Below are 27,054 nucleotides of genomic sequence, written 5' to 3'. Positions count from 1 at the left end.
GCCATTCCAGTTTTCCGTATAGTCCCTTTGATGCCTGTGTAGGTTTTTTCAGGTTTCTCCATTTCCTATCCAATATTTCTTCCGGAAATTCATTCTGCAAATAACTTAAAATTGCATATCTATTTCATGTGAGCGAAAAAAACTTTCCCGTTGGGACACTGAAAATACTATTAATAATATAAATAATAAGAAATAAAATGTATTTGTTATGCTGGAAATTCACCATCACTGTCCAATCCACCTTGCCCAAATTCACTACTTTCAAAACCAAATTCTGCTATTACAAACTATCTAGCACAAAATGAACCCGTTATCAAAAATGACATCCACCCTTCAACGTGTTGGGTTTGTAGCGCATGCGCCACCTGACATTTCCGCTACGGTTTTGTAAGCTCAAACCTCCAACATTTTCCCCATCGCACTCGCTACCGCTACGTATTAGAAACGCTTTTCATCAGAATATGACAGAACAAAGTATATACGTCACGAGGCAGAGATCCAGATTGACACATTAAATTACACACTGTCATTTAAATAACTTCATATATATTCCGCGAGACGAGACAAAACAAAACAAAACGAACCTCTCGCCGTGGGACCTACCTTTGCGGTTCCAAATCGATGCCTGACTGCCAGAATGCAACCTGCAGTAGCCGTCAATCAGATCGGCCAAACTCTCAGCTATGTCGACGTTAGGACACGTAAAGAACAATACCTCCTGCGTGCCGGCCACCTTCAGCTGGAGCGTCGCCTTCGAGTGTTCGTCGCAGTCGCTGACCAATGTCTGGATCGCCTGAATCTGGTCGAAATTGATGTTCTTCGCGGACGACGCTTGAATACCGATATCGGGCCCGATGATCAACTCGACCGGTACCGTGAAACTGCTGCCGTAATCTACGTCGAACCTCTCCTGGTCATAGTTCGTGTGGTACTTGAGCATCTCAAGAAATTTGACCATGCTCTCGAACTCGTTGTGGTGAGCGAACTTTTTGAAATGGCTCTGGATGTTTTTGCGCAACGATTTCGATTTCATCTTTTCGAGCACGCTGAGCGGTATGAACTTTTGCATGCCGATCTCTCGTTCCAGGTACTCGAAGTTGGACTTTTTGTCGAGCACGTTCGGCGGCATGTCCTTAAAATACTTCCTAATCTCTAAACAGCACAACTGCACAGCCACGTCTTGATCGATTTTTTTGTACAGCTCCGTGTGGTAATCGTTACGGACCTGGAAAGATAAGGGTGCGAGTGACGATGGTCGACATCAAATGTACGAACAAATTGGGTTAGTACTATCTGCCGATTTAAAAATTTAATGACATCTCTCCCTCTCTCTTCCTTGTAAGTAAAAATTCAAGCAGTTGCGTCGTTTTCGTACCAGTTTCCCATGCACATTGTATAGTTTATTGTGATATTTTTCTGATATTGCATAAAAGAATAGAAAGAAAAGAGTCTTCAATATCAAAACATTCAAAATAAAAACACAACACAAATTGTTATGTCGAGCTTTAGGCCTATCTAGCACACTTTAGGAAAACTCCAGCAATATATATCCTTGCAATTTGTCAACAAACTGGCATTCTAACTGCAAGTAACATATATATATATATATATATATATATATATATATATATATATATATATATATATATATATATATATATATATATATATATATATATATATATATATATATATGATTAAAGCGGTCAATTAAAAAGTCAAAATCATAAAAAATTGCTGTAAATAATTATTAGACATTATTTACTTTGACGTTACTAACATATCAACTGGGTGATTAGAGTCGTCAACTAAACTTCGTCGGGGATTCACCGCAGAGCGTGTCGCTTGCCGTGGGAAACTCCGGATGTTTTAAAACTCGCTAAAACGCCCTGTTGTACGCCCCCAATCGGCCCAACTCAACTTCTGTGGCGTTTCACACATCATTCAGTGTTAATTGAATACATAAAACCAATGTCAATGTCAATGTCACCATTTGTTAAAACGGTTTCGGAAAAAGATGACAAAGATGTAACAGCTATGCCACTTGGTAACAATACTGTTAGCAGAAGAATAGGCGAAATGCGCGAAGAAATTAAAAGACAACCTGTTGAAAAGCTGAAAACAAGAAAATTGTGAGAGCAAATGGAAGAATCAACTTTAAGGGGCAATGAGGCAGTTTTGATAACTTATGTAAGATATATTCATGAAGGACATTTTGCTGAAGAAATGTTGTTCTGTAAAAGATTAGAGAGCGCCGAGCACCACTAACTCGAAAGATATATATAATAAGCTAAAAAACTACTTAGATGTCCATTACATACCAATGAAAATATGAAATGAAAATGAAAATATGATGGGCAAGAAAAATGACTGCTTCAAAATAGATGAAGGATGCGAACCCAGAAATGATTTGTATACATTGTGTTATTCATTGGGAAAACTTGGTAGCCAAAAGTGTCTCGTCTGTTCTAAATAAAGTTCAGTAATAAAATGTGTTAATGCCATTTAAGCTAGTGCCAAATCTGAGCGTCTTCCCAAGTCATTTTGTAAAAAGCAAAATGAAGACCATGAAGTAAGATGGCTATCTAAAGGAAATTGCAAAATTGCTTGAAACGATTTATGGAACTATTTGATAAACTTAGTGATTTTTTAAGCGACAAACCTAAAATGAAATATCTGTTAACAATCAATGGTGAAGCATTTAAAAGTTATTTGGCCGATATCTTCAACAAACTAAATATATTAAATAAGCAACTTCAAGGAACAAATAAAACACTTGTCGACGTAAAGGCAAAGATGTTTGGTTTCATTACCAATATACAGTTATATCAGAAACATATTAACAACAAAAACTTTGAATCGTTTCATTGGCTCAAAAAATGTGAAGTAATTGACACCGCTTTACCTGCTATTGTGAACCATTTAAATATTCTATCCGCGGATTTAAAAGAATAATTTTCTGATTTAAAACAAATTGATGTCCCAACATGGATGATGCAGCCAATATTAGTGGATTTGTCTGATATATCAAATATGCAGTATCAAGAAGAACTCGCGGAAATGCAAAATGATGAGTCAGTAAAAACTTTATATAATATAAAAGGAGCCATGGCATTGGTTTTGTGAAGGAACTTAAACTAAATACCCAAATGCAACCAAAAATATTTAGCCGATGCTGTAAATGATTCACTGATAAAAAAAGTAATCGACTGGATATATATAACACAACGTGGAGACTTGAGATTAAAGGTAACTAAACTGGAACTTGATATAAAATTTCTGTGCAGCCAGCATGCATTAAGCGCCAGGATCGCATTAAATTATTATAGAAAATCTGTATTAAAATTATTTTGACTTTGAATTTCACTTTTTTGTTTTATATGTTTTGAAATATTATTTACTGTTTTTTGAGAGCAATTTTATAGTGTTATCTTCCTAAAACCTATAATTTATATTTCTTAAGTAAACAAATCAATTTTTTAATGTTAAAAATTATGTATGGGGACATAGAAATTTTAGAGATGTTACAGTAGGGCATGGCACAAAGGTTGGGAAACACTGATATAAACCGCTTTTAATTTCATTTTTTTTTTTTGAACGTGCAATGCACAAATGTCCTCTGAATTAGTGGACCTAATTAAACTTGCTTCGCCTTCCACAAAACGTGAACTTTCTACATTACATTTTCCACCCGACCCCACACTTATTGATTCCTAAACAATATGCAATACTTATTTTCTGTAGTTTACTGTCCGAAGGTTCACCTGTGGAGAATAAATTCGCGAATTGAAGTCTTGCTCTGTGAGGAACCAGTGCTCGTTTGTACGTATAACGTTTGCTACTTGTCGAAAGGATGACTTTTGAAAGTCCTGCCTCAGTGTTAGTAAATTGAAATTAAAAAACAATCATATAATCTATACGCCTAGATTACGCACAAATAGTTTTTACCAGTTACATCATTAGCAAAGCCAATAAATAACTGACCTGATCGTAGTAAAAATGGAACGTCACTTTGTCTCTGTCGTAGAGCTCCCTAAGGCTGGTCGGCAGGTACCTTATTCGCAACTCGTACCGCCAATCGGAATTCGGGTGCCGCTTCAGATATTTCTCCTGGACTTGCTGCATTGTGATATCCTGCGGTAGCCAGTGGACCTGAAGGGGGCAACAGTTAAGAAAAAGAAAACCCGACTGCCGCCAGTCAGTGCTGTCACATTGTAAGGTAGCATTTTGCCTTTGTTTTTTTTTTCATTTAATGGGTTTTTAAGGTAACCTTCAATCGGATATTCAATACAAAATCAATATTGTTGCCAGTAAAACAGAAAAAATATCTGCTTCATTGATTGAAATTGTTTAAAAATCGTTAAAAAAATGTAGAAATAACCGTCATCAAAAATGTAAAAACACAAACAAAACAACAAAAACGACCAAAAGATTGACCCGAACAAAGAAGCCTCACCTCGTTGGATGGGGGCCTAGTGAGACGCATGGCGTATAGTCCCTTGTAATCTCTCTCTCCAGTCGAAAGTCGCTCAGTGACGGTTGAAATGATGCCTTTAATATCGATAGTGTCGCCGAATCGGACCACGTTGAATCCTCCATTCGGTAAATGAACCTAAATAAAACATGGAATTGAGGGTGAGAAAGAGAGTCGGCATATGGCTCAAAACTGACCTTAACCGTTGACTTGTCGCCCGCTTGGAGACTTTGGGGCGACTTTTTCGGGCTTTCCATATTGGTCCGCGTCGGGGCACACCTTACCGGTGAGCCCTGATTTACGGGGGCTGCAGGTGATACATCACTGCAAAGAAAATATGTGATGATGCACACGGGCAATAATACAAAGTGAATTAATCATTGTTACAAGCATATGATTTTTCTATTTAAGTAAAAAAGTGTCATAGTGGCGGAGTGTCTGAGTTGGTGATTGTTTTATGCGGATATCTAGGGATTTGTCTTGCATATTGGTCAGTTTCCGGATTTCTCATATTCACGCTGGTACCCAGGCATCCAGGATGTGATCCCGTGTTAGATAATTGCTGGAACCGTTGGATAAATCGCTCATCAGTTTATGACTAATTATTTAGGACTTTATTTAACGACATGGATATCTTCATACACTTATAGGATAATGGATTATTCCAGACTCTATCTTTATGAAGGCATTATTTCAGGAATTTTTTAATTATAGCCTCAATATGTTAAGCTGGCCGAATGACCTTTGGCGTGCCAATTGAAGCAAAAAAACAACCAAACATTTTAAACAAAAGCACTTTCAGCGTATTTTTCTAGTTTTGATTCAACTAAATGCTAACCTCCACTCTAACTACGTTGTATCGAATATATTGTCGCATTTAGTTACTTCTGTTTTTGCAGTGTTAAGAAGTTAATTGTTTTGTAAGTTTTGGATTTTATTACACATTTTCTATGGTATATGGTCTGTATATTAATAAAAGAAAATAGAAACACTTCAGGTGATGACCCGTTTTCTGAAGAAGTAAGTAAGTCCTAATACGAGAAAATGCTGGAAATTATTTTGGAGCCTCTGAAATGGTGGTTAACGATAGTTAAAGTGAGTATAATTTTAGACAAATTCAAATTTACTTGCTCTTTGCTCTATTTCTGCAAGTTGTGGTGGGGGAGGGTGTCCCAACATTTTCTTACATAAATGTCCATATCTCCAAATAAGAGTCGTAAAAAAGGGCTTTTTCTAGGCGACTTTTGATAATACAATACTTTCAAAGGCAACAAAATTCCTCCGTGGATGTCCGTGGAAAACCATCTGGTAAAAGTTACCGTTATTTTTTCCGAAAATGTTTGAACATCGCCACCACTTCAGTTTGAAAACAGTACTCACTCTAACTATACTTAATCCAGTACGCAGAAATGGGCGCTCATTCAACTTCGCTTTAAACTGTTTAAAATTGTTGCAAAGTTTTGTTGTAACTTTCGCATACTATGCCGTTTAGTGGCGCATTTACCTGCATATTTCGCACAGTTTGGCGTCGCGCAACCATTGGCAGAAACAACCACCGATACATTCGAAAAGCAAAAAAAAACAATTGCGCCGCATCGTGCAAAATAAAGAAACCCGCAACGCCGAAAACGATACATGTAATTTCCTAATAATTTTCAATCGCGATGAAGACGCAAAGGTATTATGGTCCAATATAGGCGTGGGCGCTTGGTTTAATAACCACCCGCCCACGTAATTTTTCTTCCGCCTCGCATAAATTTGATCGTTGTCGAATAATTGACTACACTTTTTGCGTGGCTTATTCTGGCAGCGTTTTGCTTTATCCCTTATTTGAAGCGTGCGCGCATGATAAGAAATGACGTTTCCCCTTACCAATAGATAAAGTTCAACGCTACTCGCGGCGGAATAAGGTTCCCGCGAATAAAGTTTAAAACGTAGGCGGTGTTGCCAGTTTCGAAAATAGTTAATGTTTCGGGTTACAAAAAAAAAGAAAGTGATTTTCTTTTATTTTAGTTTTTTGGTTATTTTAAAAACATCCATTAGAGGAGTTAGGTATACATTTTTTTTTTAATTTTCAATTTTTTAAAATACAAAATATTCGAAAACAAATATTTTGGCGATAATGTTGGGAGTGGTTCTAAGGTTCAAGACGTCCACCTAAAAAAGACCACGTAAGTTACTCGTAAAATTACTGTTGTGATGAATTTAGGTACTGGACAAGTGAGGTGAGGTATGTTGGCTAAATATGAATGGTTGCTATGGAAAGTTGGAAGAAAATAACTTCCAAGAGGGGCAATAAATGTGGAATTATAATATAATAATAATAATAAGTTTCATAAATACATTATCAACAGAGATCACATTCAATGATACACCTTTCTCACATATAACTTTATGTGTTCTAAATTATTCAGTCTTGATTCTATGTTATTTATCATGCCCAGTCGCTGTTACTTGTCATCTGCTTTCGGACCAAAAATTAAGTAGTATTTAAAATGGGGAAAAAAGTCGGTAATTGTTAAGGCTTAAAATATTTCTAAATCTGTCTTAATCAAGAGAAAAATAAAATACGGTTCTTTGAAGTGGTTAAAACAAATTTTCACTGTTTGGATCTGTTGGTAGACAATATGTTAGAAGACCGGTTGGCGCAAGATCACGGCAAGTACCAAATTCTGTAAAAATGGAGGAGCTAGCATAATGGTCTAGGGATGTGTTCTCGACCTGGGACAGAGCCAATCAATCATAATAAATTTATTAAGATAAAATGCAGAAGAGATGCAATTGCGATTTAAACAGGACAATGATCCGAAACACGCATTCAAGTTATAGAAAAAAAACACAATTTTACTTGAATGGACATCGATCCCAGTCACCAGATCTGAACACCACTGCTTTAGTCTACAAATTTAAAAAAAAATAAATCATATTTCCAGCGTTTTTGAATTAAAATTACAATTAAAAAATACGAATGGGAACGAAAATACTTCTTTGCAAAATTAGCAAATCGCGTTTTAAAAAAACATATAATTATAATAATTAATAATTCCCAGGAACGGATATGCTCCTGATGTTAAAAAGTTTCGATAATAAGGACACCGCCTATGAAACACGTCTTCGATTTGTTTACATACACATGAAATGACACTGGAGAATTCAAACAGCAAGTTTATTGCAAACTTCACAGTATTGCGGCATTTTTGCTATTAGTCTTTGCAATATCCAAAAAAAAAAACTTTTTCATGTTCAAAAAACAAAGCCAGACAAGGGGTGCGTGAAATTAAGATTTCAAAAACTCCCCTACATAGACGTTTATTCGTTGTAACATTGTCACTTCGAAAAAAGACATTTCTTACAAAACGCTATTGGTAAAAAAAGAACTATTTGTTATTTTCACGTTTAACAAAGTGTCAGCAACACATTTTGTTAAAGTAAATTGAATTAAATTTTTATTTTACCTATGCTTTTATATACATAAAAATATGCGAATAGTATATCACTAAAAAACCCTGACGATGTCTAGCACTGGCAACACTGTCTCAGTCCGTCTAAGATTGCGATTCAGGCCAACTGCTCTTCTGCGGCTTAAAACACGTATCAACTACATTTCCCATTGCGATATAAACACTTTTTTAATGAGGAAAAACTTAATGTAACGTCAATAAAACAGCAACAGTGCGTGTAAAATCCAGAAATGTTGGATTCAAAATAATAAAATATGCAAAAATGATACATCGCATTTTCATTATATTTTCAAAATATCATGTCACGTGATACTGCACGGAAAACGAAACTGACGCGGTAAAGTGACGTTTCCCGCACGCTAAATCAGTGTGTAATTAGGTATTTTATAGACGGGAGTAGAAAATTAGTATATTTTACCACCAATTTGCGTCGTGGAATTGACTAGTCAAATCTTTTTGTGTCAAATTTATATTTATTTATGTTGTAGGTTAAGTCTCCGTCGCGTCGTAATGACAACTAAGTGGAGTCGATATTTTTATTGGGATTCCCGAAATCGTTGAATAGCGGGTATTCTTTCATTATCTTATGGTTGAGCTCCCAAGGCCGTCGAAAAATCTGTATTACGCCCAGCGTCTCTAAAGAAGGAGGATTATGTACGGGTTGTGGTGAAGGAGGTCGAGAAGAAGGTTCCACTTAATTTTCTTTCTAAATCGACCTGCATATCTTCCAAACTAGGGTGTACTAGGGAATTATCAGGTTGATCTTCATCCTCCTGGGGTAAAAAGAACCAATTATCTCACAGAACTGAAGATGCAGCCTCGGAAACTGGACGGAACTATCAGATGACGACACACGCTAGGACATTGGAAAATCGAATTGGAGAACGAATTGGCAAAGGAAAACCTAAACACCACACCACACGAATCGCTTGCTGGAACATAACGTCGTGAAATGGAAGAGATCAAGAGATCATAATAGAAATGAAGAAAGACAAAGTAAAAAGGGGCAGGGAATATCAAAATACGGAGACATCGAATACATCAACGACAGAATATTGAAAATCTGCCTAAAAATGAACAAGAATATTAAAGACGCAATTATCATACTCGGATATCTTAATGCAAGGATCGGGAAAGATATCATACCAGGTATAAAGCAAAAGTATAATGAAGCCATAATCAATGAAACCGGGGAAGCACTGATAGACTTCTGCGCTAGAAATGATATGAGGATCAATAACATGTACTTCCCACATAAAGACCAACACAAATACACTTTCAATAACAATCGAGGCCAGCGATCGATGATAGACTTCATACTCACAAATCGAGTAATAACACCGGCACAAGTACTCGAGGTCAGAGTCCTAACCGCTAACCTGGGGATCGATCACAACCTTGTTCTTGGCAAGATACTACTAAAACGTCCACAACAAAAGAGAAAACCCCCGCAGTACATCGAAAAAGACAATTTAGAGTTCCTAACAACGAAGAGCACAAAACTCCTCTACAAGAGCAGGATTACTAACAAATTAAAACAGAAACATTTGACACCAGAATGGGAGCAGAAGAGAGCTGGCAAAGTATTGCGAAATGTATCAAAGAAGCAGCAGAGGAAGCGATTGGAAAGCGTAGAATTAATGTAAACGCGACAAACCACACGAAACCGTGGTTTTGTCAAGAGGTAAAAGAACTCTCTGAATCGAAAAGGAAATGTTACTTAACATACAAAAGTGCACCGTCGGAAGAAACTCACGTAGAATTTGTCCAAGTAAGAAACAGAGTAAACGCAAGAATAATATCAATCAAAAGAGAACATTCGGAAAATGCGAATTTTGAAACGTTTCAAAATTTTATTCGACAAAACTAAAATTCTTGGGTGTAATCAGTTCTTCTAAAAACGCAAAATCCGAGAGTCTATAGAAATCTAGAAGGAACCTGACAATCCTAACCGCGACTCAGGTCTCTACCTGTCACCAAGTTGGGAATCGGTCATCCGGGACGGTGTTTATGTCCCTCATTTAGCTCCGCCCCCTTCAAACAATATATAAGCAAGTATGGTCTGTTCATAGATATAAGAAAGTGACCAATTTTTTATGATCGGATTATCCAAGGGTGGTCATCAACATACAATGCAACAAGATTATTACTTTAATTTTATAATTACCTTAATTAATAATTAATAGTTACCTTAATTAATAATAATAATCTTGTTGCATTGTATGTTAATGACCACCCTTGGATAATCCGTTCATAAGCAATGGGTCACTTTCTTATATCTATGAACAGATCATACGGAGTAAAATACGAGCCAGTTTCAGTCAAGCTCTGACGAAGCCAACAGGATGATTGGCGAAACGTCAGCAATTTCGACTCAGCAAAAACCTACGCAGGAGGAATCCAGAAGTGTTGTAAGAAGTATTCGATTAATGTTTAAATTATACCTTTTTTGCAAAAACGAGGCATACAAATTAGATTTTTTTTCCTATAAAAGTTTGTTCTAAGTTGCTTGGGGCCACGGGATGTCACTATTTTTACAAAAAAAAATCGTTTTTGTTTATTAAATAACGTCAACGTCCTAGCAGGTAAGATAATTGAACTTTATAATGCGTCTGTTATTCTAACTTTTGTCTTATTTGAAGCTGCGCACTTGATAAAAAATATCATTTTCCCCTTGTTACTTTCGAAAATCAATGAAATCAAATTTTTCAAAAATAATATGTTATATCTAGGTAATGGTAGGTCCTATGGGATCGCTGGGACAGTCGAAAAAAAATTTTTTTTGTCTGTCAGTTCTCCGTTCTCGTCTTTTCGTTTTTCCTGAAAAACTTCCGAAACGTTGGAGCTACAAAACTAAAATTTGCCTCCTTTTTAACCCTCCACGAGGCACATAAGCTTATAAAAAATGTTGTATTTAAGGTTTTCACCTAAGTGTCCTAAATTTGCAGATATCAACTTCAAATTCAGCAGAGAAGTAAAAGTCTATGTCGACATTTAAACGGTAAAAATTGCGTGCAATCAAATTTTACCAAGTATTTTAAAAAAATGATATAAAAATATCGGCAAAATTCTTTAACCAGCAGACGCGGAAGATCCAGCGCAATAACATTTATTTCAGGCATTTTTTCGATTACATACATGGTTTTAAAATTATTGGGAAAAATGTAAAAGACCTAGAAAATTGTTCTTTTACAGAGTAAATTATTAGCCGTAAATCAAAAATCGTAAAAAATATGGCTAATTGGTTCAAACCGTGTCATTTTTTATATTCATATTCATGTCATATTTGAAAAAATTCATATTGAAATCGTTATTTTGGGGAATATCAAGACGCGATGACGTCATTGCTTATTACGGCGCACTGAATGGTTTCAGAAAAAAACTTATTTTCTGGAAAACCGTTTACTATTTTTAAAAAATTTTTGGACCAGGAAACGTGGAAGATCCAGGGCTATAATCTCTACTTCGGGCAAAACATCTAAAAGATCCTAAAAATTTACGTTTTTGTGGGTAAATTATTGGCGATAAATGAAAAACCGTTAAAGGTGGCATAATTTTATTTGAACAGTATCGTAAACTGTAAACGTCACTTCGTCGATCATACAAGGCCCGAGATATTTGAAAAAATATCATTCGATAACGCAAATGTGCAAATTTTAATATTTACCGATGTTTGCTGTAACTTTGAAGTTCGACGGGATGTGAAGGACACTTTACACAGAGTGCATGCACAATTAAATTAGATCGATTTTGCGAAAGTTCTATAGTTGTCCGCAGGAGAACGATAGAAAAACAATGCGTCCCTTTACCACACGAAACCGCGAAGCTCCTTCCTTTTTTAATAAAAAGCTGCTACGCGCTACCAACTTGCCTCGCCCAGCGACGATTTTTCGAAAGCAATCTTGTTATGTATATAAACATAGCATAGGTTAGAAACTCTATATAATGTATATAGGTTGGCAGTATTGTAAATTAGACACATAGAGGAGGTTAACTTATGAAAAAGTAATACTTGTTAAATCTCAAAAGTATTTAAGTTTATAACATGGTTTTGATCATGTAAACTTGATGAATGTGTGTTTAGTTGTTGTCGGCTTGACGTGTCAAATAAATAAGAATAAAACACCCTTGTTAATGAAGTTCAACGCTACCTACTAAATTTTAAAGCTAAAGCGTAGGCGGTGTTGTGATAAGTAGTTTCAACATTTAAATATTTTTATTTGACTAGTTTCTTTCTTGTTTATTTTAAAAAATATCTAATGCGTCGACATCTAATTTCGTCGTTAGATTAGGCATTGAACTGAGGTGGCTTTTACTTGATAAAAATCCATTTATCAAAATAAATAAAAACTAAAAGTTAGTTGCGGTGAAATCTATTAAATCTATCACATCCATAGGTGGGATACTGGGAAATAAATTTGACAATAGTGTTGCGTTAGAAGGAATTTTGATATCTTTAATTTTGTTGATTAATTAAAAAAAAAATTATTGCAAATTTTGGTTTAAAATCTGTGTGGATTTTTTTTACTAATTTTTTAATAATTTTGTTGAGAGTTTAACTGCTGGAGCTGTTACTTAAGACACGACTGGTCTAATGGGCAAATCTTGTTTATGTAATTTTTAACTAAAGAATATAATTTCGTCGGTTGCGGATTCACAATTATTAAAAAATATGTGTTTTTGTCACTAAATAGTAGAAAAACACATTTTTCACGACAATTTTGATATTTTACATACAGCCACAAAAAGTAGAAAATTAAATTTATTAGAAGCGATGGAGATTAACAAAATGAGACATTGAAATGTATTGCTTAACCATCAATTAGATTTAAATATGGTCTGTTCATAGATATAAGAAAGTATTCAATTCAAGTACAATTGTGGTCCGTAGTAGAAAAAATTTTTATACCTACCTGTGTTTAATATTCTATGGTTTGGTATACTACTCAATTTACATTTATTAGTAATCATTCTTATTTTGTGTGTAATACAGCGTGTGTAGAATCGTGTGCGAATTATGGAAAATATGTGCGAGACTAGTGTATTCTATTCTATTCTATTGAGACTAAGGAAGTTATAAACAATGTTTATTTGACTCTCATTGAACGTGGTGCCAGCAAACAAGCATCTTTAGAAGAAACGGCCACATTGACGAAAATTCCAGCATCAACTGTATGGAAAATTGTGAATAAGCCCATTTCAGCGAGGAAAAAAAGAAGCGATGCTGACATTTTCTCGAGTGTAGAGGAAAGTGATCAAGATATAATACGGCATAAAATTTAGCAGTTATACGAGGAACAAAGCGTGCCTACATTAGATATCTTAATTAGGAGGCTTGAAAAAGATGAAACCGGTGTTAAATGTGGCAGAACTACCTTATGGAAGTACATTCAACACATGGGTTTTAGATTTAAAAAAATTGACAAAAGGCAAGTTTTAATGGAAACTTTTAGAATTCGGAAATGGCGACTGGAATATCTAAAAAAAATAGGATTTACAGAGAACAACAAAGGCCAATTATTTACTTGGATGATACCTGGTTCGACACTTATGATACCCCGGAAAAGGGTTGGGTTGACTCAACTGATAAGTGTAAAACAAACGCGCTATCAAAAAGAGGTAAAAGAATAACTACTTTGCATGCTGACTCTAAAGATGGTTGGATTCCAAATGGACTTTCTGTCTGCGAAAAATAATATATAAAATAAATATTAAATGTTCTTCTCTTGAATTCCATGAAGACACCACCGCTGATTTATTTGAAAGTTGGTTTAAAAACAAACTAGTTACAAACATTCCTCCTAATAGCGTAATTGTAATGGACAATGCAAGTTATCACAGTGGACAGTTGACTAAAACCCCTTCGTCATGTAACACAAAAGCAACAATCCAAAACTACATGTATAATAACGACATTTATTTTCACGAAGATTATACCAAAAAGCAATTAATTGACGTTCTACAACGCTTGAACCTACAAAAGGAATACGTCTGTGATAATTATTCAAAAAAATCTAGGGTATAAGTTTTAAGTCTTCCACCTCACCACTGTATATTTAATCCCACTGAACATTTTTGGCACTAACTGAAATCTGCCATTCAAGGTAACAATGTTTTTCCCCGTGTTAAGTCCAATGTCCTCAAACTTATAGAAACCGAAGTTTTTAACATCCCTCCACAAAGTTGGGAAAATTCTGTTAAACATATAGAAAAAGCAGAACAATCGTATATCCACATTGCAAATAATATAGAACAAATAATAATTAGAACAGGCGATGATACCAATAGTGATACTTATATATTATGTGAATAATTTTAAGTAATTTAAGTAGGTAATAAAAATAATTTGTAATTTTATTTTAGATTTAAACATAAATAAATAAATATTGCTTAGTATCTTTCCTAATAAAACTCCAAATAATTAAATTCTAAGGAAAGTACGGACCTGTTTGGCCATATTTCATTCATTCGTATCAGTTAGTCACGTTTTTATACCTATGAGCAGACTTTACCTCTCCTTCATTGAACTTGATTTCTCACAACAACATTAATTAAGGTTTTGTGGTCATTCTTCGGTATATATACTAGCAGGCAGTTTGTAAATATTACATTTGATAAAGACACGGTGTTGTCGAAACAATTGTCATGTAAAAATATATAATTTCGTGAAAATCTTTATTATTATTTGTTAATTATTTTGTTAGATTAGGCCCCTACCGAGACCTCCACAGATGGACAAGGATGTCCGCGTTGATATGCGCGCATACAAAAAAGTGTAATGTGTGAATGCACACTGAAAAAGAATGACGCGAATTGGGAACTGTTGTCGTTGCACAAGTCAATTTTGTACACCACACGCTGCAAGTTTTATTTTTTATTTTGAGCACATTGGTGCAAGCTATTGATGCCAACGCTGTCACACACATCATTAGGCATCCTTCAGGCAATAAGCGGAACTGCAGACTTTGTGCGTGCTTCTGTATGCAGACCTAGCGTACGTTGTTGCATGCAAATTTTTGATTGCGCATATGGCGATAATAATGAACTAATACTGCTGCGGGGGGACCTAAACCCTTTTTTAAATACTAATATGCGGGATATAATTGAGGTTCATGTCGCGTCACCAACATTATTTCCAAATGAACGGGTCTGTCTGGAACCACAAATGGGGGCTTGATCATCAAAAAATAAATATTTCTTATACGGTTGAGATTGAGATTCAAGTCAATACTCTTCAACATCAGTTAGACACAACGTTTTCTTTTAAATAACGAAAGAGACCCCACCTTTTAAGATAAAAATGTTGAATTCAAAATAACGTCAGAAAAATGAGGTTAGAACCAGTTAATAACCAATAAAAATCACCCAACTGGCATTATTTTTCCTGTTTCGCGACGTAACCGGAATGCACAAAGTAAAAAAGTGTTTGGTGCGACCCAACCCGTCAACAGTTCAACGAACGAATTCCCATTAATTTCCCTATTCAAATGCGCCGCATACGTTGCCCCTAACCGTGACCTATATAACCCAGACGTCACGCCGCCGCCGCCTCACTCACGTTTCCAAATACTGGAAGATTCTGTAGACCGGTTTCCGGTACATGAAAAACCCCTCCAGTTTTTCCACCATCATCGTAGGTATCACACCGTCAAACCAACGATTACTACACCGCCGAAACAAACTCCCGATAAATAACCAGAGGGTCGACGCGACGACGACGACGACAGCGAAGACAACCACCCTCGGATCCTATACGTCATTTCTCTTTCGGCGAAGTGAAAGAATGCGCGAAGCTTATAGCCGGACGCGTTCAAAATCGATCGGTATTCGAAGATCGGTTACGCGCGCCTCGTTCGACTGCTAATTGCCCGTTTAAGAACGAATTATTTATTCCAAACGTCGAAGAATACTTCCGGGGGTACAACACACACTCACACGCGGGCGCGTGCACGTAAACACGCATATGGAAACCGCAGTCAACAGATATATTCTGGAAACGTTTAACGGGCGTCCTCGTACACCCAGTCGTTTCGGTGTTGAAGCTTTGCGCCCGCGTATAACGACCGACCGGCATTTTAACATTAACCTTGCTTTTGGGGATTGTCTTGTGCCGGTTAATTTTGTATTTACACAATAAATCATAAGAAACATGTATTAAAGTTATAATTTTGTAAATTTTATAAAAATAAATAAGAACTAAAAGTTCAAATTTTCACGAAATTATATATTTTGACATGACAATTGTTTCGACATCACCATGTCTTTATCAAATGTAATAATTACAAACTACCTACTACTATATATACCGAAAAATGACCATAAAACCTTAATTAATGTTGTTGTGAGAATTTAAGTTCAATAAAGGAGAGGTATTTAAATCTAATTGAAATTTGAATGTCTCATTCCATGGCTTCCAATAAATTTAATTTTCTACTTTTTGTGGCTGTACGTAAAATATCAAAATTGTCGTCAAAAATGTGTTTTTCTGTGTTTAAGTGCGTAGCATAATTAGAACCCAGACTATTGTTTCTAAACGCTCTTTTATGTTCGTTAATGCGTTTCTTGAAGGATCTACCTCTTTAAAAAATTTAAGACAAAAATTTTAAGACAAGATCCGCATTTCAACCTGTAGACACCTGATTTTTGAGATTTTGGACATTTCGTTTTATTGTTTTTCAAATATTTTCCTATTGTGTTGTTAGTTCTGAGACCTATTTTTAAACCACATTTTGACAAATGTTTTGAAACTTTTTCACTAGGTTCTCCTATGTAAGTAATTGTTTTAAATTGTTCGTGTTCTGTATTAGGTTTCGGATAAATATAGTTTACTGTTGTCTGGACTTGTCCAAAATCTCAAAAATCAGGTGTCTACAGGTTGAAATGCGGCTCTTGTCCTAAAATTTATATTGGACAAACAGGTAGATCCTTCAAGAAAAGCATTAACGAACATAAAAGTGCGTTTAGAAACAATAGTCTATATTCTAATTATGCTACACACTTAAACAGAAAAAAACAAATTTTTGACGACAATTTTGATATTTTACATACAGCCACAAAAAGTAGAAAATTAAATTTATTGGAAGCAATGGAAATTAACAAAATGAGACCTTCAAATGTATTGCTTAACGATCAATTAGATTTAAATACCTCTCCTTTATTGAATTTAAATTCTCACAACAACATTAATTAGGCTTTTATGGTCATTTTTCGGTATATATAGTAGAAGGTAGTTTGTAAATATTACATTTGATAAAGACACGGCGTTGTCGAAACAATTGTCATGTCAAAATATATAATTTCGTAAAAATCTGAACTTTTAGTTATTATTTATTTTGATAAATGGATTTTTATCAAGTAGAAGCCACCTCAGTTCAATAAATTATGATATACACACAATTTTAAGACGAAAACGTGTTTTTTTTTGGAATGCCGATTCTTTTGGAAAATACAGGGTTTATTATTACGATCTTCCAATGATATTTGGAACACATAATAAGCGACATGAGCAATTAAAATCATTGCTCACTCTTACTTTATAAGAGATGCGACAAAAATGCAAGAAACGTAACTTACTTGAAATTAATTTTTTACTTAAGATAAAAATATTCAATACGCATCAAATTTTATTTTTCCAACACCCTGTATTTCGAAAAAGAAACTACATTCCAACAAATTTTAAACCACATTTTCGTCTTATATTTGGGAGAGAATTCTCCCTCCTTTTGTCGGACAGGTTAGTTAGTAACACCCTGTATGTACATTATAGTATTAATCTCACCTAACTTCTACATGCAGTTTCTCATGAAAATATTGAAACGTTCCGCTACCAAATTGCAAGAAATAAATTACCAGGTCTCTTTACTGCAAAAGAATATGGGGTATTTAATATCGGCCAGAAAAAGTACACAAGCTCATCAAGAATATTCAAATAAGACTAAAAAAATGGAATCGTTTATTACAAAATTTAAATTTAATTTTAAGGACTCAGTGTTTTGCACCACAGCACTTAAGCCTCATCCCAGGCAGACCGCTCAGTTCTTCATCGCAAGTCTAGACCACATAGACGACTTAGATGCCAATACCAAAGAACAATTTGTTAAAAAAAAACTGCATCTTAACCTAAATTAGCCTAGAATGTACAATAATTGCCCAAAAATTGGTTATAGAGGACGAAAATTAATCAACTTTAAACACTTCAAACGTTCTAAACATCCCCAGTGAAAAAAAAAAAAAAAAAACAAAGCTAATCAACCCCGCACATTTTGTTGCTGATTTGCTGGCTTACATTTTAAAGAAAGTCCCAACCGACGGATTTATTTGGTGGAGATTATTATTGAATCAAATTTATACTTTTTTTTCACTCAAACACCCCAACTGAGCTTGCGCGAAGCTTTGACACAGAAATTATGTAGTGTACAGAAGTGCACGTAGACGCTGGTGCTGCGTATGCGTGTGCGCATCTGCACGAGTCACCCGGATCGTTACGTGTTCCCAACCCTGCTGCCGAACGCGTCGCGCACCCTCCCGAACAACGTTGCCAAGAGGATGATTTATCGCATGATGTCGCGATTTTATGTGGTGCACAGCTTATACGTCCCGGGGGTGCGTAAACATAAAGTTGGGAGTTAAAGGTCTGGTTTCGAAGGTAGAGTACCAAAGTTTAAGTTAAACTCAATATTTTAAAAAATCTTTTGTAGAATTTGTTAAAAATATTTAACGGTTGCTAACTGTAATTATACAAAAAATCCGCCACTGATTTTTTTAAAGCTTCATAATTTTTTTGTATCAAGCGACTTATGGCCAACTTAAAACGTAGCTTGAAATTTTTATTTAAAAAAATTGAAAACCTATTTTTAGCACGTTTTGGCGCATATTTTTTTGTTCAACACATCGTGGTTGTGGAAGACACAGGTTTAAACTCTAAAAAATATAATTACGTACTTATGAATTTCTGATTGCATTTTTGACATTTTGTGAATTATCTATATATTTTACCGCCTGGCAACACTGTTCCCAAACCCCTCGTAATCTGCATCACCTGTTTATTATAGTTAAAAACAAAAATGCAATAAATTTGAAACACCAGCTTACTACCGTTCAATAATTTTGTAGAAACCTCAAACAAGGAAATATAAAGCCTAAAACATAACCTTACGCTTACTTTTTTATTTCACGAATGGTACATATACACCATTTATACTGAAAGGAATGCTCAACATTCTTAAAAATAAGCTGGATTCAACTATAGCTTCGGCCGCACTTTTGTCCAATTTTGTTTTGTTACTAATATTTTAAAAATTGAATTTTTGCCATGGCGCCTACTTAATAATATCCCATTTTCAAAAAATTTAGGCCACTTAAACCAACAATTACCTATCAATATATCAATCTATTTACATTCAGAGTTCAAAAATAGATCAGGTGCTAATAGAACCACTGGCCCGTTTGGACCAGCCCACACAATCTAAACTATTTTGACCACAACCTCACTAGTCAATTCACGCTTCATCAATATACCTTTTAGTTCATTATTTGGCACTCAATTAAAGTTTCCAAGCATAAAAAGCGTCCATAAGTCAATTTGGAGGGCAATTATTTCTCAAGACACACACCTTACGGCCACCAAACCTATATGTTCGTAAAATGTTATATCTATGACTATGTACTTACATTCACCGCACGGATCCGATTTAACACTATTCGAACGATAATGTCCTTAATCGGCACGGATATAAAGAATCGGCTTTAATTAACTGCAAATTTAATTATTTGTTATTAAAAACACTTTTTAAGCGTCACGTTTGTTCCATGACAAATGACATACATGACATAACTTTGGTTGTCGTCTGTCGTTCGATTATGCAATGGAAATGGTCAGTTACATCATCAACATATATCTTAATAATTTTAACTATGCGAAGGGCTAATGGTTAAATAGGATATCTCTGGATTTAATTCTGACTATTGTTCAATACCTTTTACCCCAAACAATGGTGTACGGTTATTCCTTTTATATGCCACATTATTGTTTTCAGATTAATTTTTCAAGATAACCCTGATGCGATTGCTATCGTTTAAAAGGTTTCCAATGAGATATTGTTCGGCGAACAATATACCACTGCCAAGTGCAATGCGGCGAATTCAGACTATCACAGATCTCTAATTCATGTTGGTAGCATAGCAATAATGTTCATCGCAGGGCGTTTCATTTCATTTTGCAAAAATACCAGCCTGCCCGGGTTGAAGTTCATTGTCGACAGAGATCGGCCACTGACGTTAAGGTGGGATTATAAATAAAAATAAAACGAATGAAAAATTTACACTACATCTTTACGAGATGGGATTATTTGCAGATTATTGTGGTCGTTTATGTACGTCGCCCACATTGCCGGGATGTTTGCATTTATCATATCACTCTTCAAGTCCTATAACGAGGATGCGGTTAGTTTTCTCACGGAAACAGCTTACTTGGATTGGAACACGTCGTTTCCCGCCATTACCGTCTGTCAAATATCGGTCGTAGATTTTCCGCCGAGCGAAGAGTAAAACTATGACGTAAACGTATGTAATCAACCTCCAGTCTCGACCGTTTCAGTTATGACTTAGACGAGACCGAGAAAGACAACACGCCCATAGAATTTTTCATTGCCGACGTGTCCTTTTTCTCGGGCACCTGTTACTCGTGTCAATCGCATTGCCCGACATGTTCTAAATTAAATATATCGAATATCGTTCGCAAGGTATGTCGACGCGACTGTGGTTCCAGTTACTGAGCACAAAAAATATCGGGTAGGCATTGAATAAGGCACCGTTTTCAGATAAGGCAACCGTGCGAGAAGTTGCTCCAAAAGTGCATGTGGAACAATGTCGAGTTTGACTGTTGCGAGAAATTCTTGCCTCTCGAAACCGAATATGGAATTTGCTACTCGATTAATTCGTTACACACGCAGTTAAGACAGAAAATGTCTGTGCTTGCGTGCGAATTCTCTAAAGTTTTTTTAGGTCAACCCCCTCATCTGAGATTAATTTGCTGATGAATCGGAAAACGGGTATCGGGAAAATGTCGTTGAAAACTAACGAGGACGTACGAGTAGGTTTAGATAATTTTTCGTTCTAGACTCTCTTGTAATCCGAACTAACCATGTAGCGTTCTAATGTTTTAAATAGCCATTTAAAACCGCGAATCACTTGATCATTTGCGTTTAAGGTCTATTACCATGCTGCGGAAGACGTTCCGTTTATAAATTCCGAACCAAGTCATCGTAAAGACGTCATGGTGGGCGAAGAATACAACATATTGTTTAAAGTAAGCAACCAAAAAAAAAAACTCGGGTTACGAATAAAATCTACGTGCGTGACGCAACGCACAAACGTCACTTTTAGATGAATACTCTATTCTCTTTTATATATCTATGGTCCGTGCTATATAATGAGAAATTTAAAACAGATAACGGAGATTGAAAACGACGAGACTCTAAGAAAATTAACAATTCGCCAGAGGAGATGCAGGTTTCCTTGGGAGAATCCGAAAAACGTAATCGTTCATAAGTTCTATAGCTATTCGACATGCATTGTTCAATGTCACGCGGACAACCAGATTCGTCTGTGCAATTGCACTCACCATTTGATGCCAGTATATAGTAAAAAAATAGGGAAATTCAGCTAACTTCTTCTTTTTACTTAGCATGTTGTAGATAAGGAGAAGTACTGCGACATATTCGGTTTGCGTTGCTTAACCGACAATTTTGGTAAATTTGACACGACAACCAGTTCTGATGATTATCACGTTGTTGATTTTTAGAAACCCTCAACAGAATTAGAGCGCCAGGGTCAGACAGCAAACCTGGGTTAACATGCGATTGTTTGCCTTCGTGCACGGAACCGGAGTTAAAAATTATTTCCGAAACCAAAGAGTATTTCTTGCGTGAGCGTTACTTTCCATATAATTTGCTTTGAAAATTTTAAGGGTTGGTTTTACCAACGGCGGTATTAATATCAAGATGCAATCTCTGCCTACGTCTAGGTTTAAACGAGTGGTGGTAAGAAGTCCCCTGGAACTAGTAGGTATAATTGCAAATTCTTGATCTATCGTACCATCTTATTTCAAAACTCTGCAAATTTTAGTTTCGATTGGGGGAGCAGCAGGTCTGTTCATGGGAGCGTCTATATTAAGTGTAGTCGAAATCTTATATTTATTATTTGTAAAAAATCGAACCTAAATTTTTTTGTATGATTTAGTAGGTGGTGGACGAGTGACCTATACAATTCTATTTCAAAAATATTGTAATTGGATTTCTTTCATGTACCTAGAAGAAGTACGACCTGTTAACCTTAAATATACTATTTCTATTTAAATAGGAAAAAAAGATAGTCTGGTTATTTTTACAAAGCGCCTTGTAATGGTTGTAAGCAACCTAACGTTAGTAAAAATCGCGTCGATTACTGGCATGGCCACGGCGACAATGGGTTATTTATTAAGATCGAAACTGAACGACAAAATTAAAAATGCTGTTTTTTATAAAGAAGCCTTGAAAACCGTGCGATCGCATTCGGCTGCGGTGTATCTTTTAGGCGAGCCTATTAAAGATAAATCAATTGATGTCGGAAATCGAAATAAAAATTTTTTCGAAGATAACGTCGCCCAATTGGAAGTGCCCTTGAAAGGGTCCAAACAAAATGGAACTTTGTTTTTGTGGGCAAAGAAAGAGGAAAACGATTGGTTGCTCACGCGAATAGAGTTAGAGGTAGAGAATTTGAAAAATAAACGATTAATAATTAAAAAGAGCGAGAATTAATACATTAAAGAGAAATTTTAGTTACATCTGTGCTGTGTATGTACAGGTATGTTGTGAAAAAGCAATTGTCCATATATTGCATACAATTTAACACAAAATTAAATTAAATTTGAAAAAAACTATAAACTCTAATTATTTTATTATTTTGAATAATCAATCATATATTTACATACTCATTTTTTGGTAAAACTTAAGATTAAAACATTTACTACCATTTATATGTTGTCATTTCACCAATCAGTATGTGCTATGTATCCGAAGTATCCAAATGTTTTGTGTTTGAAATAATCATTTAACAGCAACTCAAGTCTTGTAACAGCCCCTCCTGTGCATTTTGCTTCTCTGCATAGAGGCAAAAATACTTCATAAATTATTCGGAGAATTTTCTGAAATAGTTGACCTAAAACCAAAACAATGAACACATAAAAAATTAAAAGAACTTTGAAACATCATAACAATAATACCACATACCATACTTTTCATTCATTTCATACCCTATTGTTTCAAGGAAAACATGCAAAGCTGTGGCAGTTATATCCATCCTGGGTTTAAGTTTTAATAAACACGCCAACCATCTCCAACCATTTCTGAGATTGTGGGGTGAAGAACTCTGCCCTCGTTTAGGTTTTGCTACTAGAATTGCCGAATACAACCTAACAATGCCCGTCATTCGTTTCAGAAACTTGTCCTGCTTCTCAATTTGACCATCAGTGTACTGATACCCCAATTTTATATAATACTCTTCGTCTGTCTCGTCAATTTGTTTTGGTATGTAGTAAGGCACCAAGTATGGGCATGATTTGTAAAAATAGGCAAGCAAAAGCTTGCCGAAATCTGGAAAGTCGTTCCACAAAGTCACTATCATGGAAGCATAGCAGAATGCCGATCTGTGATTGCTAGACACTATGAGGTCCCCTTGTAGAACAAACTTTTTAGCCAACAAGTTTTTGCAGAACGCTACTCCCTGAGGATGTTGCGATGCATTTACTTGTCTATCGCTGACGATTACATTTTGTCCGGATAAGAGGCCATGTAGTTTTTGGTACTTGTCAAGGATATGATGAGAATTTGCTCCTGAAAGGGCGTTAACAGGTATATTTACAGCTTTTTTACAATCAAACCTGAACTGTTTCATTGATGCATCCTGTTCTAGTTGTTGAATTGAATCAGTGTAGGCCTTCAAGTAATCCATTAGTTCAGTGTACATCTGCAAGTTGCCCAAGTTCACATATTCAGTTATCTTTAAATTATTAACATCTGTTTCTTCTATTTCTTCGTCCAATACCCGATTGCTAGCATTTTCCGACATTTTTGCAGTTTCTTTGGCTAATTGTTTCTGTTTCTCGGCTTCTTCTTTTACCTGTTCTGCTTTGTTAACAATTTCCTGATTGGCTCTATTCAAACGGTTTTTTAAATTGACAATTCTATTTAAAATATCAGCAGATTTTGCCACTTCCCGCTCTGAAACAGAACCTGCTTTACAGCTACTTATAAGCGCTTCCATCTCGCCTGGAATTGACTGAACCAAACTCAACTCTTCACCCACAATGTTTCTCAATTGATCCTTGTCTGGGCAGTATTTTAGCATGTCCCCAATTTGTTCATATTCAACTCTAAATTGGGTTTGGTTCCTCTTAAGCCTTTCTATGTTCTCCTTCAATATCCGGCGGTGCCTTTCCTTCTCTTGGAGCTCTGCTTGCTTCTGCTTCATTCTCAGTGCCGCATCCTGATAGTGTTGCACCAATTTGGCATGCTCTGATGAATTTTGTAAGTCGTATTGCTCGTTTGCTTGCATAATCGCAATTTCCTGTTTGGCCATGTCTTCTATGAAGCCCTGCTGAGTCTTCATCCACGTTTCTTTCCTTTGTTTTTGCTGTGTTTTGCTGAACTCATCAAACAAAGTCAATCTTTCATTTAAAGCCTTACTAACATCATCTTGGCGTTTCAAGTCAAAAACTTGAAGTAATTGGCGAAACGGCAGTTGATTCTCGTCTGCCCCTTCTTCATGTTTTGGTTGTTTTTTTACGGGGGTTGGTTTATTTCTGGGGTTATACCGCGTAGAAGTTGTAGAATTAACCGTCTGTTTCCTTAATTTTTGTAATTTACTGAAGGCTGAATATTTTATTAGCTCCTCAGAATCCTTGTCCATGTTCCGTATAGCTCTATAAACTTAAAAATGCTAACCGAAAAATGTCGCATAAACATAACCACAAACAATACACAATTAAAACAAATTTTTTTCTTTCCTCTTTCGGGAAAATTTATGACAATCACTCGGCCATCACTGAATTGCGTATTTTTAAATCAACGATTTTGTTTGCAATTTCTGCTAAAATTCCATGTTTCATGTGTTTCAAATAAATAAGTTTACCATTTCCAATTCTCTTGTTACTTTCGAAAAATCGATGAAATACAATTTTTCGAAAGCATACGCGCTTGTTAACGAAATTTATATCTCGGCATCGGTAGGTCCTAGGAGACCGCCATTGGTACAGAAGTGATCAGCGTCGAAAAAAAAACTTTTTTTTCTGTTCTCCGTTTCTCTGTAGACCTGGCATTAATTGGCGATATCTTTTGAACGGTTTGCAGCCCGACCTTCAAATTTGGCTCCTCTTAAGCCGTGCTCGAGGTACACAAACCAGTAAAAAATGGGTCTGATCAAACCAAGGCGTCCATCTTTTTTTTTCGATTTTCGTCTGTTTTGTGGACTTCGCTATGAAACACGATAAGTGTCCGAAATTTGAAGCCATCCACTTGAAATTTGACACATATATAGAGTTTAGCTCCGTAACGAAGCCTATTGAAACTGGGGGGGCTGCGGAGTCGAGAAGTATTTTTAAAAAATTAAAAACCGCATTTGCAGGGTATCGAGAAAAAAAAATTTCTCCAAGACGGTATATACTACCGAAAAAATTCTTTAACCAAACGACGCGCAACATCCGGATCAAAAACCTTTTTCTTGATGATTTTTTAAAAATGTACAGGGTGCGTCGGTAATTTGCAAAAAACTGAAAATTGGTCTCCCTTTGTAATGATAATTGATCATAACAAGGAAGGCTGTGATTCTGTTGCCAGTTTTTTTTACATCGCTATATAGCCCGCATGGACAGCTAAAACTTTTATATTTAGCGTTTTCACATACTGTACAGGGTGATCGGGATATTCCGTACTATATTCAATAACGTCATAAGTGACTCAAATATGTAACTATCGATTTTAAATTTGGCAAGGAAGTAAAAGTCCATACTCACATCTAAGCAGTAGAATTTGAACGTAATCAAGTATCACCAAATATTTTTTTTAAAATTTTCTTTGAATATTTTCACTTCTAGAAAAACATGATTTTCTCAAAAACTATTCAATGGATCAAAAAAATTGTATAACCAGAAAATGCGGGAGATCGGAGGCTATGACGCTCAACAACGATTTTTCGAAAGCAATCTTGTTACTTTCGAAAATCGATGAAATAGAATTTTATATCTCGGTAACGGTAAGTCCTACGGGATCGTCGTTGGTACAGAAATGATCACCGTCGAAAAAAAATTTTTTTTTGTCTTTCCGTTCTCCGTTTTCGTCTTTTGGTTTTTCCTGAATAACTTTCGAACCGTTGGAGCTACAAAATTGATATTTGACTCCTTTTTAACCCTCCACGAGGCACATAAGCTTATAAAAAATGGCCCTGCTCCGACGCCGGTATCCATTTTTTTTTTCGCGATTTTCGACTATTTTTTGGACTTTGCTATGAAACACGATAAGTGTCCGAAATTTGAAGCAATCGACTTCACATTTGGCACATCTATGCAGCTTTGTCCCGTCTGTGTTTTAGATGTCAGTTAGACAGTTTAAACTTTTGTTCCAGGATACCAGGAAACTGAGGAGATCCAGGGCTATATCCTCTATTTCGAACATTGTTGGAATTATATACAGGGTACGTCGTTTGTGGGCAAAAAATTCTAATAGATCCTAGAAATTTCCGCTATTGTGGGTGAATTATTGGCGATACATGAAAAACTTTTAAATATGTGATAATTCGATATGAACAGTATCGTAAATTGTGTCGAGAGAGAGTTTAAGGTTTCGTCTATAATACAGGGGACGCAAGACGAGATGTGAAGGACACTTCATACAGGGTGTATTCACAATCAAATTACATCGATTATGCGAAAGTTGCGGACCACTATAGAAAAATGCGTCCCTCTAGGACAAGAATCCGCGAAGCGCCTTCTTTTAAAATAAAAAGCTGATTCGTGCTATTTGCAAAGAACCCCGCTCACCGACGATTTTTCGAAAGCAATCTTGTTTAAACTTATATAGAATATAGATA

The 27,054-nt window shown here is 35.7% G+C and overlaps 4 protein-coding genes across 9 annotated transcripts in view; 2 read left to right on the top strand and 2 right to left on the bottom strand.

Annotated features, from left to right (window-relative positions):
• Positions 1 to 19,747, bottom strand: part of LOC132708295 (focal adhesion kinase 1-like) — a 41,574-nt gene extending 21,827 nt beyond the window's left edge. For 2 of the 6 annotated variants that reach the window (XM_060680533.1, XM_060680535.1), the window contains exons 1-5: positions 15,494 to 15,940; positions 4,672 to 4,798; positions 4,457 to 4,612; positions 3,985 to 4,152; positions 604 to 1,225 (exon numbers count right to left, since the gene is read on the bottom strand). In XM_060680533.1, coding sequence (XP_060536516.1) covers positions 604 to 1,225; positions 3,985 to 4,152; positions 4,457 to 4,612; positions 4,672 to 4,798; positions 15,494 to 15,567 — 1,147 coding nt within the window. In that variant the 5' untranslated portion in view covers positions 15,568 to 15,940. Of the gene's footprint in view, positions 1 to 603; positions 1,226 to 3,984; positions 4,153 to 4,456; positions 4,613 to 4,671; positions 4,799 to 15,493; positions 15,942 to 19,605 lie in introns of those variants that run through there. The other 4 variants (XM_060680537.1, XM_060680538.1, XM_060680536.1 and 1 more) reach the window with 3 other exon arrangements.
• LOC132701934 (sodium channel protein Nach-like) lies at positions 18,382 to 22,273 on the top strand. Its single transcript, XM_060670303.1, has 12 exons — positions 18,382 to 18,537; positions 20,017 to 20,216; positions 20,289 to 20,477; positions 20,531 to 20,675; positions 20,754 to 20,884; positions 20,938 to 21,025; positions 21,143 to 21,241; positions 21,383 to 21,575; positions 21,630 to 21,683; positions 21,737 to 21,848; positions 21,902 to 21,999; positions 22,060 to 22,273. Exons 1-12 carry the CDS (start codon positions 18,382 to 18,384, stop codon positions 22,152 to 22,154), a joined length of 1,560 nt encoding a protein of 519 aa, XP_060526286.1. The 3' UTR covers positions 22,155 to 22,273.
• On the top strand, positions 22,257 to 26,696 carry LOC132708199 (uncharacterized). Its single transcript, XM_060680369.1, has 2 exons — positions 22,257 to 22,776; positions 26,590 to 26,696. Exon 1 carries the CDS (start codon positions 22,335 to 22,337, stop codon positions 22,728 to 22,730), a length of 396 nt encoding a protein of 131 aa, XP_060536352.1. The 5' UTR covers positions 22,257 to 22,334; the 3' UTR covers positions 22,731 to 22,776; positions 26,590 to 26,696.
• LOC132708194 (mRNA export factor Gle1) lies at positions 22,742 to 26,037 on the bottom strand. Its single transcript, XM_060680364.1, has 2 exons — positions 23,202 to 26,037; positions 22,742 to 23,130 (listed from the first exon to the last, which is right to left on the bottom strand). The coding sequence occupies exons 1-2, from the start codon at positions 24,877 to 24,879 to the stop codon at positions 22,961 to 22,963; spliced, it is 1,848 nt and encodes a 615-aa protein (XP_060536347.1). The 5' UTR covers positions 24,880 to 26,037; the 3' UTR covers positions 22,742 to 22,960.
• Positions 26,697 to 27,054: the final 358 nt, after the last annotated feature.

Source organism: Cylas formicarius, unplaced genomic scaffold (genome assembly GCF_029955315.1).
Source record: "Cylas formicarius isolate icCylForm1 unplaced genomic scaffold, icCylForm1.1 PGA_scaffold_10__41_contigs__length_53128322, whole genome shotgun sequence".
Taxonomy (NCBI): domain Eukaryota; kingdom Metazoa; phylum Arthropoda; class Insecta; order Coleoptera; family Brentidae; genus Cylas; species Cylas formicarius.
The sequence above is the reverse complement of the archived record's forward strand: the minus strand, read 5'-3'. Positions and strand labels throughout refer to the sequence as shown.

Bases quoted from the DNA above. Each gene is read 5' to 3' on its own strand.
- LOC132701934 (XM_060670303.1), top strand. From the start codon at position 18,382: ATGCGTGTGCGCATCTGCACGAGTCACCCGGATCGTTACGTGTTCCCA. The intron at 20,676-20,753 runs GTATGTCGACGC...CACCGTTTTCAG, and splicing joins TATCGAATATCGTTCGCAAG to ATAAGGCAACCGTGCGAGAA. The intron at 22,000-22,059 runs GTATAATTGCAA...TGCAAATTTTAG, and splicing joins AAGTCCCCTGGAACTAGTAG to TTTCGATTGGGGGAGCAGCA.
- LOC132708199 (XM_060680369.1), top strand. From the start codon at position 22,335: ATGGTTGTAAGCAACCTAACGTTAGTAAAAATCGCGTCGATTACTGGC.
- LOC132708194 (XM_060680364.1), bottom strand. From the start codon at position 24,879: ATGGACAAGGATTCTGAGGAGCTAATAAAATATTCAGCCTTCAGTAAA. The intron at 23,131-23,201 runs GTATGTGGTATT...TTTTGGTTTTAG, and splicing joins TGAAATGAATGAAAAGTATG to GTCAACTATTTCAGAAAATT.